The sequence below is a fragment of the Sminthopsis crassicaudata genome, chromosome 3, assembly GCF_048593235.1.
Source record: "Sminthopsis crassicaudata isolate SCR6 chromosome 3, ASM4859323v1, whole genome shotgun sequence".
Lineage (NCBI taxonomy): Eukaryota > Metazoa > Chordata > Mammalia > Dasyuromorphia > Dasyuridae > Sminthopsis > Sminthopsis crassicaudata.
Genome location: NC_133619.1, coordinates 312,593,256 through 312,617,189, shown reverse-complemented (window position 1 = coordinate 312,617,189; position 23,934 = coordinate 312,593,256). Strand labels below are relative to the sequence as shown.

The 23,934-nt window shown below is 35.3% G+C and overlaps 1 protein-coding gene across 5 annotated transcripts in view; it reads left to right on the top strand.

Annotated features, from left to right (window-relative positions):
- Positions 1 to 23,934, top strand: part of CD47 (CD47 molecule) — a 74,752-nt gene that overhangs the window by 8,004 nt on the left and 42,814 nt on the right. For all 5 annotated transcript variants that reach the window (XR_012488063.1, XR_012488064.1, XM_074301115.1 and 2 more), the window contains exon 2: positions 2,439 to 2,786. Coding sequence is in view for 3 of the 5 variants with exons in the window: in XM_074301115.1 (XP_074157216.1) it covers positions 2,439 to 2,786 (348 nt within the window). In the remaining 2 variants the exon portion in view is untranslated. The remainder of the gene's footprint in view (positions 1 to 2,438; positions 2,787 to 23,934) is intronic.

Here is a 23,934-nt window from a genome sequence, read left to right as displayed (position 1 = left end):
AACTGCTGGATTTGGAGACATTGAACTCAGGTTTGGCCCTTTGCTTTGTTACTGCTTATATGTTCTTTGTCAAACTACTTAACCTTTCTGGGCCTGAATTTGCTCATTTGTAGAGAATCTGGTTAGCCAGATATGGTGCACATCTCTGTCAGCCTTCCTGTTCCAGGAGGCTGAAGTTGAAGGACCTTGTTGGTAAGTTAGAACTTGAGGCAAATTAATTGACCTTGGGAGTTGGCTGCAGTAGACTAAAGGTAATTGTGTCCACACTAAGTCTGTCAGCAGTATGGTAAGTCCCCAGAAAGGAAAAGATAATGCTACGAGGCTGTGTAAGAAGGGGCAAAATGGAGCAGATCAAAGTCCTGTGACAATCAGTAGTGACTGCTGCCTTCCAATCCATGAAAGAACCAATTCCCACCCCCACCACTATTCCCATAATTCAAAAATTGGAGTAGATAACCTTTAAGGTGACTTCTAGCTTTAAATATGTAATCCAATAATTCATCAAGTTCTTATTGATTATTTTTTTGTTAATCGCAATGAAACAACTGTACTCTTGAGAACTGATCCTCAAATAAATTCAGGTTCTGCCTGCCAGCTATTCAACCTTAATCAAATCATTTAAATACTCTAGGCCTCAGTTGTTATTTTCTGTCTATAAAATAGATATACTATTTTTCAAGAATGCTGTAAGAAAAATGTGTTATATTTATGTGACTGATTATATTGAGGTTTTGTTTTTCATTTAACAGTTACGTAGTTCTTCACCTAGATAAATAATCTACATTGTTGGTTCTTTTTTGTTTTTAATTTTTGTACTATTTATTTAGAATAGAAAAAATAAAAAAGAGGGGAAAAAGCAGTCATGTATACAACAAAACATAATAGAATATTCAAAATATTGTTTATTGTTATAAATAAATTTCCATTTCAAAAAAGCATATATAATAATAGAAGGCATTGTATTCAAAACCATCCATCATTGCTTTCTTGTAGGTTTTCTTTTGTTCTCTGATGTGCATTTTTAATTTTTTAATAAATGTGTATAAATGTATCTCCCTGCATACATACACACATGCGTATACATATACATCTAAAACAATATTAATATGGTTAACATATAAGTAGGTTTCTCTCTTTTGATCAAATTTTGACTTTGACATCAAAGATTACTACACTTACTTTTTAAAAAAATAAATTCTATTTCTAATCATTGTTATTGTGACTATTGGTTCTTAAAGTTTGATCTGAGGAGCCCAGTGATTCCCAGAGATCCTTTTAGGAGATCTGTAAGGTCAGAATTGCTATAACAATACTAGGACATTATAACTTCTAATACAGTAAGCATTATTCATTTAACATATCCTCTCTCTTTCAGGTCTTCAGTAATTTTTAAGTGTAAAGGGATTCTGAAACCAAATGGTTTGAGATATTCTGGTCCAAACTAAAAACTCTTTAAAACATGAGAAACTTGGTGGGCCACTATTACTTTGTTAACATAGTTATATAACTTGGCTAGCAAGTGGCTGATTATTATTTTCCCTCCCAACTTGTATTGGAAGGAGTCAACTGGCAATTTGTTATATTGGAACATTGGAAACCATATATCTCACTCAGTAGAGTGAATGGGCTCTTGATTTAATTTTTTTTTTTTTTTTTTTTAAATCTGTATCTTGGAGGAAGGAATACCTATAACAGTGATTTTGGAAATCCATTGCTGAATAGTTTTCAGTGAAGTGTGGGGGTGGAAAATGCCATTCAATTGTATATAACCCTTGCATATAAAATGTCTACTGCACTCTGTATTTAGCAGTGTGAAAAACAGCCACATAGAATCAGTTTTTCTTGTTAGCATTCTAAGACTTTCCAACCTAGTGGAAAGATGTGATGTGATTCATCCGATTTATTTTGTATATTAAAGTAGGATCAGCCACTTTCCTGGAAATGTAGCATAAGGGTAGAGATAAACTTCATGTCAGTTTAGCAGGTTCTATTTAGAGAAACTGTATAGAAATTGAGGCTGAATATAATACTTGGCCTGCTTTTCTGTTCAGAATTTGTTCGTGGTGAGGACATGACACTTATTTGTCATCAGCAGGCAGCAGCACACATTGCTCCATGGCTTTCAGAATTATATTTTAAATGTGCACGACCTGGGACAATAGTTGATTCTCTTCTGTGGCTCCCACCCCACCCCAAATGTATACACTTTCTTACTGGGAGACAGTATGGAAAAATTGATACTTTGAAACATCAACAGTGTGTGCTGCTGTTAAAAAAAATAATTGGTTTTGCTCGTCTTCCCTCATGCTGCATTATCTCATTGTTTAGTTTTGTCAACAATTAAAATGTTAATCATAAGCATTCCTAGCATATGCAGCATTATACATGCCACAATTCTAGAAGTTAAATAAAACGGTTGCTTTTTTTTTTCTTTCTAGGTTCTGCACAGCTGACATTTAATTCAACCAGATTTGTAGAAAAAACTATTTGCAATGAGACTGTTGTGCTTCCCTGCATTGTTAATAATCTAGAAATAAGGAAAATTGAAGTCATGTATGTAAAATGGAAACACAAAGGAAAAGAAATTTTTACCTTCAGTGGAGAGCAAAATAAGCACAATGCCAGTGATACTTTTAAAAGTGCAACAATTCCATTTTCACTCTTAGTGGAAGGAAATGCTTCTTTGCTAATGAAAAAGAGTGATGCTATCTCTGGGAATTATAGCTGTGAAGTTACAGAATCGAACAGAGAAGGAGAAACAACAGTGGAACTAAGGTATCATGTGGGTAAGTTATCTAAAATCTTCTACTTTACTCATAGTGCAACAAATCAAATCTCATAGAATAAGGAAAAGTATTGAATGAATCTGAAATAAAACTCGAAATCAAAGAGAGCTATTAATGATATATGTTGATTTAACATATTTAACATGTATTGGTCAACCTGCCATCTGAGGGAAGGGATGGGGACAAGGAGGGGAAAAGTTGAAATAAAAGGTTTTGCAATTGTCAATGATGGAAAATTACCTATGCATAAAATCTTTGCAATAATTAATTAATTTTTAAAAAAGGAAAAATATATATGTTGATATAATGTTTTACAGCATTAAGGGTTAGGAGACTTGCTTTATTTCCTGTTAGGCATTTTATACTGAAGCACACTTGATGTCTGACTGTCAGGTTTTGTTGTTTGTGTTTATTTGTTAAACAAAATTTGAATTTTGAAGACTATGTTCTTTGGACAAATGATCCTCAAACTTCTGGTCAGGAATTAATTTTTTAACATGGTAGAAAATCTACCTGCTTTATCCACTTCTGTTTGTCATCAACAAAAAAGGAACAGTTGTCTATGGACCTCATGCTACTTTCAGTTACTTAATCTTTTACAAACTGCCCTTTGATGGAGAAAGGGTGATGTGCCATGACTTCATTGTCAACACTCTCCTCTTCTTGCCTCCTCTTCATATATGCTTCTGCATGCAAATTCTTATAAATGTTAACCAAGATAAGTGTCTTATTTCTTGTGAACCAGTGCTGAGACAATGACTACAGCCACACTACTTCCCTTTTTGTCCCCTCTTTCACACTGCTAATAGTCCCTGTTATGATAACTGAGTTTCTTACAGCTTAATCATTTATTCAACAAGCATTTATTAAGTAATCTACTATGCAGTGTGCACTAGGTGAACTACGGAGGATACAAAAAGAAGCAGAAGGCCCTATCCTCATGCCTTCTGATTCCTTTTTTTACTATATGGCTAACTAAACCAAGTATGAATATATCCTGACATTGTATTTCATTTTGGGATGGGTTTTCTTTTTTAAAGATGTATTCTAAACTTAATGCTAAATGAAATGAATGTTCCCATATAAGTAGTAGAACAAAAAATAGATTGTGCATGAAACTGCACATCTGTTCAGCTTTTCTCTTTAAAATATATAATAAACGTAACAACCAACTTTCAAATCTATCTTGTTTCTAATTATTTCTGTTTCCTTCTATACATTTGAAAATCCTCATGATCTTTACTTTTCTTTCTTTTTTTGTTTTTTTCATTTTTTTTTTTCTTGGCTACTTTATCTATAATTCACTCTCCTTTTTATCTACTCCCAGACTGAAAAATACATAAAAGAAAAGGAAAACCCATATAACAGTTGTACATAGTTAAGCAAAGTAAATTTCCACATTAGTCATGTCAAAGAATGTATTTTATTCTATGCCCATAGCCCATCACTTCTTTGTCAGGAGGTGGGGAGCATGCTTTATCATCAGTATTCTGCAGTCATACTTGGTCATTTCATGTCATCATTATATTTTGGATAAGCTTTTAAATCAGAAAGTCACTCTGTTGCATTTTGAGAACCATTATTATTAGACATGAGAACTAGATTATTCAGTAACAGTAATTTTATTTTTATTTCTATTTCTATTTCTATTTCTATACTTTGTCATAGTAAATTTTATTATATGACATGGGATAGTCTAGTTAATTAAACAAGTGATGTTTATCTATTTGGGGAATGGAGGAAGTATCTGATGAGGCAGGCAGCAAATAGTACTTAGAGGACTACTGCTAATGTTTTTATTATTATTATTATTTTTTACTATTTAGAATGCGACCCTGGGTAAGTCACTTATCCCTGTTTTCCTCATCTGTAAAAAAATGAGCTGGAGAAAGAAATTGCAAACTACATCATTGTCTTTGCCAACAAAACTCCAAATGAAATCGTGAAGAGTTGGTCATGATTAAAAACAACTGGATAGCAATATACCCCAGGAGCTAAAATCCATAAGCCATCTACATTTTAATGTAAATTACTTTGAAGTATGTGGCCTGAAGATTAAGGGAGTTTAATGTGTGAGAAAGGTGCTGGAAAGAAGAAAGCTACATTTTGAAGTACCAGTCATTTCAGGGAATATAAACTTGGGTAGGGGTAGGATTTGAGTATGAGAAGCATGAGGTTACTGATTGCTTTTTTGTGGATTTAGAATTATACACAAAATATAGAAAGTAAAAGGAGTAGGAAATGCTAAATACAATTTTGCATAGGATTCAAGACAAAGTCAGAGTAGTTCACATTAATAAACATTTCCAAAGAGATTTCCTCACAGATCGTTGAAGTAAATAATGTAAGTGTCATTATGCACCCCCAAATCCCTTCCATATTATGTATACATTTATTTACAAGTATATAATTTTATATAATATGTGTGAATATATATATGTGTGTGTGTGTGTGTGTGTGTGTGTGTAATTTATATTATAACTTAAATGTACAAATATATATGTACATGCTTCAGATAGTTTCCTTTTTTTCCCTTTTTTAAAAATTAATTTTATAATTATAACTTTTTTTGACAGTACATATGCATAGGTTTTGGTTTTTTTTTTTTAAACAACATTATCCCTTGTACTCCCTTCTGTTCTGAATTTTTCCCCTCCTCTCCACCCCCTCCCCTAGATGGCAGGCATTCCCATACATATCAAATATCTTATAGCATATCCTAGGTACAATATATATGTGCAGAACCGAATTTTATTGTTGTTGTTTCAAAGGAAGAATTGTATTCAGAAGGTAAAAATAAATCTGGGAAGAAAAACAAACAAACAAAAATGCTCACAGTTTACACTCATTTCCCAGTGTTCCTTTTCTGGGTGTAGCTGATTCTGTCCATCATTGATCAATTGGAATTGGATTAGCTCTTCCTCTGTGTTGAAGATATCCACTTCCATCAGAATACATCCTCATACAGTATCATTGTTGAAGTGTATAATGATCTCCTGGTTCTGCTCATTTCACTCAGCATCAGTTCATGTAAGTCTCTCCAAGCCTCTCTGTATTCCTCTTGTTGGTCATTTCTTACAGAACAAAATATTCCATAACATTCATATACCATAATTTACCCAACCATTCTCCAATTGATGGACATCCATTCATTTTCCAGTTTCTAGCCAGTACAAAAAGGGCTGCCACAAACATTTTGGCACATACAGGTCCCTTTCCCTTCTTTAGTATTTCCTTGGGACTTCAGATAGTTTTTCAAGAATTAGAATTCATTAAACTGTTTTTAACAATTTAATATTTCTTTGATTTATGGATGAACTGTGAAAAGTTACTTTAACTGTGCTTGTAATTTGAGAGGAAGTTTAAATATTTAAATAATAAAAATGGATAACATACAAAGTTTAGATAATAAAAACGTTTCTTATGTTTCCTTTTTTAACTCATTAAGTGAATATATGAATAATAACATTTCTGTATTACCTTAAGATTCACAAAAACTTTAAATAACTGGGTTAGGTGGGTGTTAGGAGGACCATTAGGCACATAAAACAAATGAAGAAACTGAGGCTCAAGGAGATGAAATACTTTTCCATAATCATCCAGGTAGTAAGTTACAAAACTGAATTCAGATATTCTGACTACAAGATTAATAGTTTTGAGTCCCCTTCACTTTGTGTTGCTAAAACAGTGTGGTATGGTGGAAGGAACATTGAATTTGGTTTCAAAGGGATTAGGTTCAAATCATTTCACTTTTGATCTTTTTTTCTTATTCATAAAATAAAAAGGTTGCCCAAAATTATTTCTGAAATCCATTGGATATATTTTCTCCTTAAACTTAAGATGTTGTGGTAGCTTCATGAAAGAATATAACTTTTTGCTTTTAATGATGTAGTAAGATGGTATCTCACGTTGAAGCATGAAAAACTTATTGAGGAAGAAATAATTCCAATTGTGAGCTTTGGGAGCTTTGGGGATATTATAGATAAAATTATTTTGCATCTTGCATAACTATAACTAAGGATACAAATGAGAGTAGAAGTTATATGGTTAAGAGAATTTAGCTGATAAACTTATATATAATAGTTTGTAGTTTTACTTCATTTGGCAGAGAAATACTAATATGGAAAAATTCAATGAAATGTTGAAAACAATACATTATATTTAGGTCTTTTATTATTACTTATTTTAATGTAATATCTAGAGGAAGCATATATAGTAAATTCCTTTTCTCTGAAATGTGACCTAATTTGTGCATACATTAAATTTAGTTATTTTTGTTATCACTTATGTTAGTGTGGTGACTAAATGGAACAGTTATGGTGAATTGTTTTTCTCTAAAATACAAACATTTGGAAACCAAAAAGGAAAATCTAAAATAGCTTTTAAAAAGTGATTACATTATTTTCTTTCATGAAAAATATTCTTTTTCTTTTTTCTCTCTCCACACACACACATACCCACACACACACATATAAAACTACATAATTATTTGTGATTACTTTGAAGTAATAAGCAGTGCCTTCTGAATCATCAAATACTAAATTATGTTGAATATAATTTTTAAGACATCAAACAATTTAAAAAAATAAAAATATATACAACATATCTCATTGTTTGAAATTGGTCATCTATTTGGGCATATGCTAAGAAAAATTAATCAGATAAACTCATACCTCATCTATTCTGGAAAAAATTTATATGGGTGAATGGATGAAACATTTATTAAGCACTTAACTAAAGGACTGTGTGAGTACTAGAGATAGAGAAAGAAAATTAAGAAAATCCCTGTTTTCAAAGAGTTCACATTGTAATATATGAGATAATACTTGGAAGTTTTTTGCTATGAGGAAAAGAGAAAGTTTTCATGGTCCCTAGAGGACAGTGTCAAAACAGATGGTAATGTCTTTTCTTTAATGTTATTTTCATTGGTAAAATCATATCACTCTTATATTAAACCATTTGACAAAACCAGGGACATTGATAAAAAGAATTTTTCCCCCTGGGGCTTCGGTTCATGTGACAGCAGCTCCTGCATTTCCAGATTACATTGTTCACAGAGGTAATATCTCAGGATAATGGTTGAAAGTACTACACTAGAAACATTGCTGTTCTTAAGGTTCTTGAATTCATGGTCTTGGGCCTAACTAACTCCATTAGGATCTAAAGGAGATGATATTCAAAATGGTGGTGGTAGTTTTATTTCCTCACACTTGTTGCCTCCTTCTTCTATTGTGGTGTGTTACTGCTTCAGCTAGACTAGCTTGCCTGCCATGTGTGCCACAATTGATGGGGATGGCTGACTCCTTCTCTAAAAGTATCATTTCTGATAGTGGACATGAGGACTGGACTAGAAGCAGGATCTATAATCTGAGTTCTGCTCTTCCTCCAAGGGTTCTTATTCTTGTCTTCCCATTGGTTGCCGGCAGTTGGTTAGCCATTGTTGTTGGTGCCATAATGAATGCTCTCATTAATGAGGGCTTTTATGGTTGGGCTGGAGGAGACACTGCTATTCCCAAGGCTCTTATTCAGGATCCTGGGTTATTTCCATCAGAATCTGAGGGAGTGATGGTAGTCAAGGATATAGTAGATAGTTATTATGCCAGGTTATACTGATGTCTAAGCACAAAAATAATTTATAAAACCTCTTTCTGTCATAGTCTTTGTCCTTCAAAGCCAACCTTCTTCTCTTTCTACTTATAACAACTTCTTTTTAGCCTCTAGTCTTTATCAGAAATAGATAGTAGTATTGATATGAGTCTTGAATTGGAGTAAAGTTTTGCTGTTGGGATACATAGACCCTCTGCAGGATTAGGAATTAGTTTGACATATAAGTTCCTGCTATATGCAGAGCCCCATGCTAGATGCAAAGAGCACATAAAGAAAAGAAGACATTCTTTTCAAGAGAGTCCTTAAAGAATTTTGGGATAACATCCTGTAGTATAGAATATAAACAAATAAGAGCAATATGAAATGCTTAAACTAGTAGAGAGGTAGCAGAGATGATGATGTCTGACAGGGAGGTCAGGGTGGAGACAGATTAAGGTTAAGTTTGATAGAGGAGATTGTAATGTTCAGGCTAGCTTTCTGGAGGTTCTTTAGACGGGCCTTGGTCTCAGCAAGATAAACACCATGAGAATGGACAAGAATAGTTTAAAGCCTTTATTGTTTCCTTCAGGTCTGTCTCCTTCATTGTTTGTGTTTATCATAGTCTGGCCCAGTCTCAGTCTGACCCAGTCTCTTTCAGCATTCTGCCAGTCTCAACCAATCTCCCTCTGAGGCTGACTTTAAGGCTAAATACCTTATTATAATTGCATCATTACAGTGTACTTAATATGTGTGAACTAGAGAATCATTACATCACCATACTAAGTACTAAGTATATATGTGAACTAGAGAATCATTATTTCATCCATTCCACTGAATTTAACACCTTGTTTCAAGTATACATCTCCAGAGTTCCGCCCTCTTCTTCTCCCACTTTCTTTTGTCTTAGAACACTGGTGGTTACACTCTCCCTGACTTCTCAGGAAGAGAGGTGAAAACACCAAAAGAAGAGGTGATCACGCCCTCCCTGACTTCTCAGGGAGGTGAGAACACCAAACAGCTGTTGTTAGCAGGTTTCCTCTGGACTGAAGGGTCTTACTTGAAACGGGTACACATAAATCCTTCAGCATGGGAGGTATTACACAAGTACTTAGTAATATAACACAGGCTATTAGTGATGTAACAAACATAAATCAAAATGAGGAATTACACATGGCCATAAGGGTATGCCAGCTTCTTTTGTAAGCTGGAATGATGAGTTTAAAGCACTCTCCCCTTAAAATGTCATACAATGGTTGTAATTGATAGGTAGTTAAACCTAATACTGGATACCATTGGATATCTCCAATCCATTTCTGAGAGTCACTTAAGGTGTTCAGTTTCTCTATTCTTATGGAAAGTTTTTGTACTGTAAGCACCTTTGGGTATACTTCATATCCTACATATTGAAAAGGAGCATGTCTTTGAATATTTTATGGAGCTATATGCAATTTGTAGTTCCTTAGTGTTTCCATGGTCTTTTGTAGACATGCTTCTAACATTTGCTCCTCAGTGCATATCCCAATATATCATCCATGTAGTCTAACAACATAACTTTTGGAAATGCTTTTCTTACTGGAGTAAAAGCAGCAGCAATATACATTTGACACATAGTATCGTTCTTTTTCATTCCCTGTGGCAAAACTATCCATTCATATCTTTTAGAAGGCTCAGCTAAGTTAATGTTGGGCACTGAAAAGGCAAATCTTTTCATATCCTCTTTATTTAGAGGGATAGAATAGAAACAATCCTTAATATCTATAACCCACAGAGGCCATTCTCTAGGCAATTGAGTATGATATGGAAGTCCAGGCTGAAGAGTTCCCATCATTTCCATCTGTTCATTTATTTTTCTTAAATCAGTCAATATCCTCCATTTTCCAGATTTCTTTCTTACAACAAATACCGGGGAATTCCAAGAAGGTTGTAGGTGTCCTTGGTCAAGTTGTTCCTGTACTATAGCTAATAAGGCCTAAATTTTTTTTTTTTTTCACTAGCCCCGAGCCACTATTCTACCCACACTGGTGTATCAGTTTTTCATTGAATAGGGACAGGTAAGAGTGCAGGCAGGCCTTCAACAGCAGCCCTATCTAAAAAGCCAAAGTACTCATTACAATCCTAACTGTTATAAGATGTCTCATACCCACAGATTGATTTTTTTCAACCACAAAAGGAGTAAAAACTCCTGTTTTACCTTTAAATATCCATCTCAAAGGGGTGGCACTAACTTCAATTGCTATTGATCTTCCCATGCACAACATATAGGTATGTGCTTTAATCTTTGTAGAACCTTGGGCTATTTTTGTGAAGGCTTCCCCTCTATCTTGTCTTCCTGGGAGGGTGCCCCATGCTTTGATAGCAGCAGCAGCAGCAGCAATTTGCTCATTTTCTGCTTTAGAGTAATTTGTATCTCTAATTGACTGTACAATCTGCACCTGTTCTACCAACCCTTCCAATGGTATGCCATTTACATAAATAGTGAGCATTGGATGGTCAGCTATCACAGCTACTGTCCAGAATATTCCTGGATTCTGTTGTTAGGAGTCAGAATCTGGGCAACTATCACTAGATTGCCTATTAGGAATCTGTATCAGTAAATCTGATACTACTACTTCTCCTGGGTGATGTAACACATTGTCTACCTGTATTAGTGACTGGGATATTAGCTACACATTCCCCAGTTTCCCACATCGGTGTATGGATAAACACTGTTTTGTAAATACTCTCAGGAGGTGAAATGGTCAAGCCTACTGTGCATTGATACAAGGGATCCATAGGCTGGAGAGGAACAGATTTCACTGCTCCAGGGGGTATCTCAGTTGTTCTAGTTCTCTATTCTCCCCAATTGTAATCCCTTTTTCCCATCAGATTGCTTCTTGGCTGATTGATCACGTCAGAGTACTGAACTTCTAAAGACTTTCTGGGTATAACATTGGCTGCCATCATGCTCCAAGTGTTTTTGCCTAGGGTTCTGGAGCTGGGCCTGGCTTTCTGTTTCCCTGAGTCATTCTACATTCTGATGCCCAATGGAAGCCTCTGTTGCATTTTGGACATGGGGTTTTGGGTCTTGTTCTCCCATTCTGTTTTTTCACTCTATCTTTATGCTAACATTGAGCTTTCAGATACCCTACTTTACCACATTAAAAGCATTGATGAGTCTCTCTGGAAGTTTGTTGCCAAAAGGGACCCTGTCTTCCTATGTTCCAATCTTGAAAAGTCTGCATCATAGCCTGGGTATAAAAGGCATTTGTGCCTACTGTGGCACAGTGTCTTATGATCTCCTCTAAAGGAGCATACTTGTGTAGTCTTAGTATAATTCTTCTACAAGGCTCATTAGCATTTTCCTTAGCAAGTTGTCTTTTAATTTCTGTTGCTACATTTTCACCAATAGTTTGTGTGACAGCTGTCCCCAAATGTCCCATAAAATCAACAAAAGGATCATTTGAACCTTGGGCTATTTTTGTGAAGGTGCCCCATGCTTTGATAGCAGCAGCAGCAATTTGCTCATTTTCTGCTTTAGAGTAATTAATCTATACTAAAGTGTCTGTCTAGACACCTAAACCTGCTAGTTGTTCAAAGATGACTGGTATATTAACTTCAGCTTGCCTATTTTGTTGGGCTTGTATTCTATAGAGTTCACTATATTCAGAAAGCTACAACAAGTTTTGTACAGATTCTAAACATATCCTTGCTATAGATTTCCAATCATTAGGGGTTAAAACTTCAAAAGCCAAATTCTCTTAATAACATCTTAACATAAGACAATGTAGACCCATAAAGAGTGTAAGCCTTTTTTCAGATCTTTGATAATTTCTAGATTAAACAAAGTGTATTTTCTTTTTTCTTAACTTGAAGAGTCAAACTCTTCCATCATAGGGTATACAAATTTTTTAAATCAGATGTATCTTGCCCTTCCTCTTTAGCTTTAATTAGTGTCCTTTATAATTGTGTCATAGGGGGTGGACAAAACTGCTGTATGGGTGGTGCTGATGGTGTCACTGCCCTCCCCCTCCCCCCTTCCTTCTCCCTCCACCCAGGAGGGTGAAATTAAGGGAGGATGGTCAAGACATGGGGATTGCACTAAGGGACCTGATAGAGTGTAACTGAGCTGTGAAAGTGAGAAGCACCACACCCCTTAAGTTCTTTAGTGCTGTTTTTTCCCAATTCTCCATGCTTTTCAGCTGCTTTGTTAGGACTTGTGGGCTCCTTAAAGCCAATTTTATTATATTGTACATAAGGAACATTTCTTCAAAAATTGAATCAGGACCCATAGCTTTGTAATAAACAATTACTTGCTCTCCTACTAGTTCCCACATCTCTGGCTCTAATTTTTCTTTCTTAGAAAACCAAGGAAATGTGCACTAATATATTTAAGAGTCCATTGATCTGCTTCCATGTTACCAACAAACCTTGCTTCTTTATTAACCTAACTATGCATTCTACATACTTCCCTTGGATTGGGGGAGACTCTTTTCTTATTTGCCCCATTTAAGCTAAAAAATGAAAATGACTAGTCCTTACCAAAGTTTCCTGCTTGTCTATTTTTATACTCACCCTATTTCCAGGTCACAGGGACTTCTCCACTAAGCTCATGATCACATCAGTCAAACAGCATGCTGAGTGTAGGTCCTTACATCCACATTCCAGCAACAAAATATAATGTTTGGGCTAGCTTCCTGAAGTTCCTTTCGAACGGGCCCTAGTCTTGGCAGGATCGACACGAGGAGATTGAAAAATAGAGTCTAAAGTCTTTACAATCTGTCTCCTTCATTATCTGTGTCTGTCATAGTCTGATTCAGTCTCTTCCAGCAGTCTGCCAATCTCAACCAGTCTCCCTCTGAGTCTGATTTTGTCCCCAATTTAAATACCCTATTATAATTACATCATTACAGCATACTGAATATGTATGAACTAGAGAACAATTACATCATCATACTAAGTACTAAGTATATATGTGAACTAGAGAACCATTATCTCATTGCTTTCACTGAGTTAACTTTGTTTCAAGTATACTTCTCCAGAGTTCCAGCTCTCTACAGGAGATGGCATTTGGAGTGTACAAAAGGCAAATGACATTCTTTGAATAGTCTTGAGTATAATTTTCCTTGAACATAAAAAGTCATGAAGAAAAATAGGATAAAACAGGGAAAAGTGGTTTGGAGCCAGATTGTAGAAATCTTTGAGAAGTTTTGGTTTCTTGGTGATTGTGGTGAAGATTTTTAAGTAGTATAGCTATATAGTAAGATTTATATGTGAGAAATAGTAATCTTGAATATAGGATGGGATATAAGGCCTAGTGGTGTTTCCTATAGAATATATGCTTAATAAATGTTGAATTGTAAGAAAAGAAACGAGGTGAGGGAATTCTTATAAGTATTTCAGGTGACAGTTAAAAAGGGGTTTTGAAAGTTTCAGTGGAAAGGGATGAATAGATGCTCAAGCATCTATTCTAAAAGTCAAGAGACTTTTAGAGAACTGGTACTATATTGAGGCTTTGGGGATGAGTAGGACTCGAAGACGGCTCTGAGATTTGAGCATAGGTATTTGGAGCAAAAATCATTTCTTATTTCTCAAAGTCACAGTATTTCAGCATTGGTAAAAACCTCAGGTGCCATCTAAAGAAAGATGCCTCATTTGAAGATCTCAAGGGGAGATATACATTATTTTCCAAAGCTTCATTCTATTTTTGGATATTATTTGGGAAGATTTTCTTAATAGCAGCTCTAAATCTGTCTCTTTCAATTTGCAGCAAATAGGTAAATTAAGAAAAGGACAACTTTTGTTGGAAAGATAACTCAACATTGGACTTCTTAAATTGAATGGTGTATTCCAGCCAGTCAGGTCACAAAGTAAGAGTTATACCTCTCAAGTCACACTTTTACAATAGATTCAGGTTTGAGTTCAAGCTTACCACTTGATCAAATGGTTGATCAAGATTATTGACTGTTAAATGACAAAGATATTCAAAGAGGACATGTGTCATCTTTTTTGTCACATCTGTCCCCTTAGATCTTAGTAATAATAACAGTCTAGTTTTAGGAAAAGGTATAGGTGAAGGTATATATTGGTCTGATTATCATTATCAGGTTTCTTTCTTAGAACTTATTATATAACTCACTGTCCAAGTTTTGAGGATAGAATGTCTTGCAGAATGATCAGATTTTTATATCGTTTTTCTTGGGGAAAAAGTCAATAAAAGTTAGTCTTGACCTAGTGAACTTTTAGCATAACAGTATAAAGCCTTTTAGCATTATAAATAGTCATCCTGTGAAAATTCTGCAGAATTTTTTTTAAGGTTTTTAAACTAGGGTGCCTATTTGTGATTTTGTTACAGATAAGCCAATCATTTTTTAAAGCTATTACTCAAATAGGTTACAGAATCATAATCACTCACAGTTAAGGCAATCATAATATTAAGTGTTACCTACTTGGTGTTCATGTTGGGGAGGATATCTTATCTGCACTAAGTAGGAAATAAAAGCACTGGAAAAAGAGCAATTGCAAGATATTATGTAAGTCTAAGAGTCTATAAACTGTACACCATAGTCTTCTGCCTCTGTTTAAAAAAAGGAGGAAGGAAAGTTACTAGAATATATTTTCTTATACCTTCTTTGGTAATAGGTTTGGTTATCCAAAAATGTGTTTTGTAGGACACAGAAATCTATAATGACCAAACCATTTGGACTTCTCCACAATGCCAGAGGGAGATTTCTTTTAGGTAAATGGAGATGGGAGATCTGGAACTCTAAAAAGAGATCATAACTAGAGATAGACATTTTGGAATAGTCCACAAAAAAGTGACAGGTGAAGTTATGGAGTGGAAGAGATTGCTGAGAGAAAGAGAGTAAAAGAATGATAATTTTAGGTAGGGGTGTGGATCATCTTACCTGCATGCCATGTAAGGCAGGGGAAAATTATTTGCTTAAGGCAACCATGAACAATGATAAACTGAAAGGTAGGCACAATAATTGCCTACTGTTTGAGTTCTAATAGTTGATAATTTTGCATGACATGCAAATATTATAAATATCCAAATAGTTTTTGGCAGAAAAAAGATTACCTACCTCTGATCTTGGGGAATTCTTATCTTTGGTATAAGGCAGAGAAGAAGAGACAAGAAGATTAATAGAAGATAGAGGAGATTGAACTGTTCTTAAATATAAGCAACCATTTGGAGAACTTGTTGATTGAGATTTAGGGAGCTTTGTAGCGGGGCAGTCTTGTCCAACTCTTCATGATCCTATGAACCATAGCCTGCTGGGCCTTCTATCCTCTACTGGCTCTTGATGTCGGTCCAAGTTTATGGTCATTGTTTCCATGACACTCTCTAATCATCTCATTCTCTGCCATTCCCTTTTCCTTTTGCCTTCAGTCTTTCCCAACATCAAGGTCTTTTCCATTGAGTCTCGGCTTCTTATTATATGGCTACAATATTTAAACTTCAGCTTCACTATTTATCTTTTCAGTGATTAGACTCAATATATTTAAGTATTGCTTGATTTGATCATCCAAAGAACAAGTCTTCTCCAGCACCAGAATTTGAAAGTATCAATTCTGCATTGTTCAGCTTTCTTTATAGTCCATCTCTCATAGCCATACATTGCTACAGGAAAAATCATAGCTTTGACTATATGTACCTTTGTTAGCAAGGTGATATCTCTGCTTTTTATTCGGCTGTCCATATTTGCTCTTATTTTTCCCATTCCAAGGAGTAAGCATCTTTTAATTTCATGGTTAGAGTTGCCATTTGCAGTATCTTTGAGCCCAAGAATATAAAATCTGACACTGCTTCCATTTCTCCTCCCTTTGTGTGCTAGGAAGTGATGGAACCATTTGTCAATATCTTAGTTTTTGTAATGTTGAGCTTCAATCTTTTCTCTTTTATCCTTATCAAGTGGCTTTCTAATTTCTCTTAATTTTCTGCTAAGTGATGATATCTGAATATCTGATATTGTTGATATTTTTCCAACAACTTTTATTTATCCAGCCTTAATTTCATATGATGTATTCTGCATATAAGTTAAATAAAGTGACAGTATAAAACTTTGTTGTATTCCTTTTCCAATCTTAAACTATTCAGTTATTCCATAATCAGTTTTAACTCTTGTATCTTGACCCACATGTAAAATCCACAAGAAACAGGTAAGATGATCTGATTACTTCCATTTCTTTGAGGACTTGCCACATTTTGCTGTGATCCACAATATTCAAAGGCTTTAGTGTAGTCAATGAAGCAGAAATAGTTTGATCTTCCATGCATTTTTGTCTTCCTAACAGATGTTCACTTAGACTCTACTGAAATAATTCTCTTAATGAAGAGTTCATTATTTAATGGTATATTCCATTGCTTTATTGAAGATATAATTTTTATCTTATTTCATTTACATTGCCTTCATTTCTAATATAATCTGTCCCCTGACCCTATCCAGTGATTAAAACCTTGTGCCAAACTTTTTTTTTTTTTTTTTTTTAAGAGGAAAAAAAAAGAAAATCAGTCTGACAAAATCAACCAATACTTTGGGGCTGACAGTTTACACAATATTCCACATATGTAGTCCACCACCTTTACAAAGATGGAGGGCAGGTACATTTTTTCAACTCTTCTCCAGGGTCAACCTTATTTAGGATAATTAAATAGCATTTGATTTGGTTTATTGTTCTTTTTATTTACATTTGTAACACCAGCTTCAGTAATGTTATAACTGTCATTTTCTGAGGAGATTAGAAGCTTAACAGCCTTCCCAGAATTACAGTTTTGTCATTGTGTGTGTATTAATTTGCTTGGTGCACAGATAAAATTGCCAGAAAGTATTTCTTTATATTGCATCCAAAATGGGCAATATATAACTTTTACCCATTATTCCTAGCTCTTCTTGAAATGTGATATATAGAATATCTCTTTCCTTTTCCACTTGCTATCCATTCCCAAACTGCTTTTTTCTTAAGTCTTTTTCTTGAATTTAAACCTCAATAATTTATTCGGCCATTCTTAATACATATTGAATTTCAGACTTTTCACCAGGTTGATCAGCATTCCTTGTAAACATCATAGTTTTGTTAAATACCTAATGTAGGCATTTTATTAGATACCTAATAAAGAATAATATTTTCTTCTTTTTCTCTTTGGTTTTCTTTTCTGTCCCAAATTCTTCCCTCTCTTTTTCATCCCTCTCTTGGCCAGTGAGAACGCAAGAAATACAATAACAGTTATGCATTTGAGGTAGCTAAAATACTTTTCTGCACTAGTCATATTCCAGGCAGGAAAAAGAGATACTTCAATCTATACTCAGTTCTCACTTTGAAGGTGAATTGTATTGTACATCATGAGTCCTTTGGAGTTTTGGTGGATCATTTTATTGATCATAATTACCAAGTCTTTCATAGTTGATTATTTTTGAAGTATTGCTGTTATTTTGTAGATTGGTCATGTCATATCGCATCAGTTCATATGTCAAACAGGTTTTTCTGAAACTATCCCCTCATCATTTACCATAGTTTTCTAATCTCTCTTCACTTTATGGTCATTTCTTGTTTCCACTTCTTTTCTACCACAAAAAGAGCTGCTTTAAATATTTTTGTACATATATGTCCTTTTCTTTTTTCTTTTTTTTTGATCTCCCTGGGCAGCATTTTGGTGCAAGGGATATACACAGTTTTATAGCCCTTTGGGCATGGTTCCAAATGATTTTCCAGAGTGGTTAGTCCAGTCCACAGCTCTACCCAAAATGCCTTAGAGAATCTATTTTCCCATATCTCCTCCAGCATTTGTCATTATCGTTTTCATTTTCTGTCATTTTAGCCAATCTGATGGAGATGAGGTGATAACCTCAGAATTGTTTTAATTTACTTTTTAAATTATTAATGGAGGTAACTAGATGCTCAGTATATAGAGTGATGGGCCTGGAGTCAGGATGATCTGAGTTTAAATCTGGCCTTGGGTATTTACTAACTAATGTGATCTTGGCCAAGTCATTTGATCTCTCTTTGCCATAATCCAATGGATAAGGGCATGGCAATCATTTCCAATATTCTGGCCAAGAAAATCCTATGGGCAGTATTGGCATGCTGTGGTGGTACTCAGGATTACAAAGAGCTGAATGCAACTGAACAACCACAAAATTATTAATTGTTTAGACCATTTTTTCATATAACTATTTCTGGCTTTGATTTTTTTTTTTTTTCTTCTGAAAATCACCTGTTCAATAATTTGACTATCCATTGGGAATGGCTCTTACTTTAATAAATTTGGCTCAGTTTTCTGTTTGAGAAATGAGGCCTTAATCAGAGAAATTTTCTGCAAATAAAATATAGTATTCTAAATGCACTATTCCAGATGTAATTTGGCCACTGCAGAATGTGGAATTCACATTTCTCCTTAGAAGTACTTGGAGAGATTTGTGATTTCATTTACCTGGATATTCTCTCCATCATAAGTCTTCCATGCTTCTCTAGCCTATGTGACTCTTGTCCAAATGTCCTCATTTGAAGGACTGCTAGGGTCCTTATTTTTTAAAGGAAATTATAAGAATACTAATACTTATTTAAGCTGTTTGTTAGTTAACCCTCACTATTTGACCAGTCCACTTTTTCCTTCTGTCGTACATCTCTGGAGAAGGAAGTATAGGGCACTAACCTGGAGTCACGGTTCAGGTCCTGCCTCTGATACTACCATTGTAATCCAGGCAGCTAGCTCACTAAGGCTATCTATCAGGTATGGATGGCTTGCTATTTGTGTTATTGAAAGGAATTGCCACAGCATGAGTTCCTACACATGACAAAAATCAATGTTTGGATTAAAAGACCATAATTTTTAAAAATTCTGTCTCTCAGGATACCATCCTTGATGTTACTTCTCCTGCATGCCTCTGTATTGGTGATCTGTTACAACCTATTTCTATTTCCTATGCACTTTTCCATTGTCTTTTGGATAACTCTTCACATTAATTTTTTTGGAGACAGATATTCCTCGACTCAGATGTTCAAATGACTGGATTCATATTGTTAAAAAGATAAATATTATACTTTCAGCATTTTATCACTTGTCTTTGGCAGCCTTTAACTGTAAGATGGTACTTTGTGCTTATGTTTTACTTCGTCCCTTAAGGATTTTCACATGAAGGTTTACCAAGTCAAGATTGTCCCTTGTCCTGAATAAATGAAAATTTTTATTTTATTTTTTTTGGAAACTGACTACATGATTTTATTTGTATTGTATTCTGTTTTAATTGGTTTCATGCCATTTTTCTAGTCTACCTAGATCTCTTTTCAGTTCATGTTGACATTAATCTAGTAGAGGTCTTGACAAATATACTTTGACACTTTAGGTGTGAAGTACATTCAATAAGTTATCCATAAAAACACTTTCAAATAATCAAATGGACTTTGATTTCTTCTTGTTTTCCCACTCCCTAGGAATTTGTTGGAGGGAGCAAGAAGCTTCTAGGCAATGCAGCAACCTGTCAATAGATTAAAATGTTCTCAACTTGGGATAGAATTCCTTCTTCCTTAAAAGTACAAAACACAGTAACAGGAGCAGTAATTGGTCAACTAAAAAGTTTAGAGGATGAGGGATAGTCAGAATTGGGGCATCTATTTTAAAAGGCATATTAGTTTTTTGATGGGAAAGGTAATTTTTTGAAGAGAGATAAAGATTTTAAGTAGACTTAAAGTGGGCAACAGTAGAATGAAAACATGATAAGAATTTATCCAAGCTCCCAGACACAACCTTTGTTCTAGTGAAATTTTCACTGGGGCTTAATGGCCCTATAATGGGTAGAATTATACTTCTCAATCTCTGTAAAAAGCAAGGATTATGTACAGCCAAAAACTTCTGGATACTTCCTCCTGTACCTGAAGAAGTTGGTCCCTTTATAATGCCTCAAATATTTAATAAGAATTTGGTTGCTCATTGTTTATTATTGAAGCTTATACCCGTAGTGTTCTTGTTTTACATCAAATAATTGTCAAAAATAATTAAGTGCCATGGCGATCTGGTACTCAAGATTTTTTTTAATCTATGTGCTAATCAGCATTCTTTGAGTATAGTTATAAGTTGTTAACTCCTCTTGCCAGTATTCCATCTTACCCACAATGATGTTATGAGATTTTGTCACAGACTTTGCTGCACCAAAAGTGAATAGTGTCGGTAGCATTGCCTTGATAGGTCAGGAGGTAGTTATCTGTGATTCCATCCATCAGCTTGGGGGAATTCAATCTAGCAGTGCCATTCACACCTACTGTCTGGTTTTTAGACCATAGATGATTGACCTAGAAGTCATCTTACCCAGCCCTCTTGATTTCCAGATTAAGAATTGCGTTCCACTATGCTCAAAAAGTTAAACTGTGCATATCCTTTGACCCAGCAGTGCTACTAGTGGGCTTATATCCCAAAGAGATCTTAAAGAAGGGAAAGGGACCCACATGTGCAAAAGTGTTTGTGGCGGCCCTCTTTGTAGTGGCCAGAAACTGGAAATTACGTGACTGCCCATCAATTGGAGAATGGCTGAATAAATTGTGGTATATGAATATTATGGAATATTATTGTTCTGAAAGAAATGACCAACAGGATGATTTCAGAAAGGCCTGGAGAGACTTACGTGAACTGATGCTGAGTGAAATGAGCAGGACCAGGAGATCATTATAGACTTCAACAACAATACTGTATGATGATCAACTCTGATGGATGTGGCCCTCTTCAACAATGAGATGAACCAAATCAGTTCCAATAGAGCAGTAATGAACTGAACCAGATACACCCAGCGGGAGAACTCTGGGAGATGACTATGAACCACTACATAGAATTCCCAATCCCTCTATTTTTGTCCTTCTGCGTTTTTTATTTCCTTCTCAGGCTAATTGTACACTATTTCAATGTCCGATTCTTTTTGTACAGCAAAACAACTGTTTGGACATGTATACATATATTGTATTTAATTTATAATTTAACATATTTAACATGTATTGTCAACCTGCCATCTGGGAAGGGGGAGGGGAAAAATTAGAACAAAAGGCTTGGCAGTTGTCAATGCTGTAAAATTACCCATGCATATATCTGGTAAATAAAAACTATAAAACAACAACAACAAAAAAGAATTGAGTCCCAGCTCTGTTAAAACTTGTTCAGGGTTATACTGGTAATAAGCATTATAGGCAGGATTTGAACCTATATTCTCGGATTTCAGGACTCATGCTCTTTCCACTATACCACCTGACATAAATCAATTAAGATTATTCAGTCAGTACCAAAAGCAGTACACTCTTTCTATCTTTAAGTCCTATGCTCAATCTGCAGTAGCAGTTTCTGGTTTTAGATTTTCCATTAATTGGCTTTGTAACCTCATGCCTCAGAACCTCAGTTTTCTTATCTTTACAGTTAAAAACCAGGTGTTTAAATTACATAGTCTTTAAGTTGTCTTCTAGTTCTAGTGCTGATACTGTAACTAAAGAAATAAGACTGAATTAATTTCTGTTTGAAGACTCCTACTTATCATCAGAATTAGTTAGACCTTGCATTTATCTGTATACATATATATGCACACAGGCATATGTAGGCATTTTCCTGTACATCATATTTTTCTACTTTGCTCATTTGACATTGATTCATAGAGATTTTTCCTTTACTATTTGCTTCATTTCCTGGTTCATTTTCTATTTTTCATGATACACAAATTCAAACCAGTCAGAAATGCTTACACAGACTGGTTTTGCCTCACTGCTTTAAGATGTTGTCTTGAGGAATGTGTGTGGGTGGGTGGGTGGGTGTGTGGGTGGGTGTGCATGTGCATGTGTGCTTGCAAAAAAAAAAAATTCAGGAGCACCAAAGAGAAATATACAAATTATGTCTGTAATTTCTATATTATAATATAAAGGAAAGAGCACTAGACTTGATGTCAGAAAAACCTGGTTTTTGTTTCCAGATCTTCTGCTTGCTATCTGTATATATTCAGTAAATCACTTAATTTTTCTGCTACTCGGTTTTTTCATCTATAAAATGGGGACTATAATACTTAAACTCCCAGGATTGTAGAATGTGCTGTGTGCTATGTAAATGGGGCATGTTTATTATGTTCCTCACAGGCAGAATTGGGTATGGATGGAAGGGAGGAGAGAAGTTTGAGGTAGGCACAGAGAGCCAGAGTAGTCCATTGCTTCCATGGGATGACACAGTCCTTGCCACACTCAACGTCAAACTGCCTGAGAACATAATCTCCAAGGGCAAAAGAGCTTTTTGTTAGCTGTTTCTTCTCCAGCCCTGCACTCTTGTCACTGGCTTCCTATCCAGGAAGATCAACTGATTAATATGGATTTATTAAGCATTTACTATATGCCAAGAACTGTTCTAAGCACTGGGTTACAAAGAGTAAAGAAAAGCAGTCCTTATTTTTAAGAAATGCTTGATCTTATGGAGAAGATGACATATATATACAATTAGTGAAAATATTTTTAGGGAAGCTTGGTGGCACAGTGGATAGAGCACTGACCTTGGAATCAGGAAGTCCTAAGTTCAAATTTGGTCTGAGATACTAGCTGTGTGACCCTGGGTAAATCACTTAACTCTTTACCTCAGTTTTCTCATCTGTAAAATGAGCTAGAGAAGGAAATGGCAAACTACTCCAGTATCTTTGCCCCAAAAGCCTCAAGTGGAGTCACAGAATCAGACACAATTGAACAACATTTTGTGTGTGACTGTGTGTGTATTGTATGTAATTGTAGATTGATTAAAGACGTATACACCCACACACATTTTGTGTGTGTATGTACATACTCTCTCCACTCTCACCTACATCTCTGTGACATCTCCTTGTTCCCTTTCCTGTTACTTACTCACAGCTGCCTGTCACCTGGGAAAACTCTACTCCCAGTACTAACCTTTAGGGACTTAACATACTTTAGGGATTATCTGCTTAAAGTCATTCTTCAGTGATGAATTTACTTCCACCATGTCAGACCCTCCCCTTCCCAATGATTCTGAAACCCTCCTTGTTATTGTTCGAAACATATTCTCCATCCTTCACTTATTCCTTCCTTATTCTTATCCCCTGCAGACCATGCCCCTCTCCTTACTAATGTGCACACTGAAGAAATTTTTACTGTGCTCTCTAAAATGACTGCTCCATAGGTCACCAGCTGGCTTTATCTTGAACCTTTTCCTTCCTTGCTTCCTCCATCTTCTATTCACTGAGACTTGGCTTCTTTCTGATGACACAGCTTCCTTGACTACCCTTTCTAGTATTGGAAATACTCATATCCTCCAATTCACTGGTGCTGGTAGGAAGTTAGAATCCTTCTTGCTACCCACTACAATTTCCAGGCACTCTTACTGCCATCACTCAGTAACCTTTTTTCCTTTGAGGGACATTCAATCAATATTTATCACCCACCTAAAAATTGGTAGTTGTTATCTGTGGATTTCCAGATCATCCCCTTCTTCCCTCAGTGAGTTCAGTGCCTGGCCCACAATTACTTTTACCTCTCCAATACCTGTCCTCATACTAGGGAACTTCAACATAAAAATAAGTCTTCAAATACCTTAACACCCTAATTTCTTATGACTTATTCTTCCACC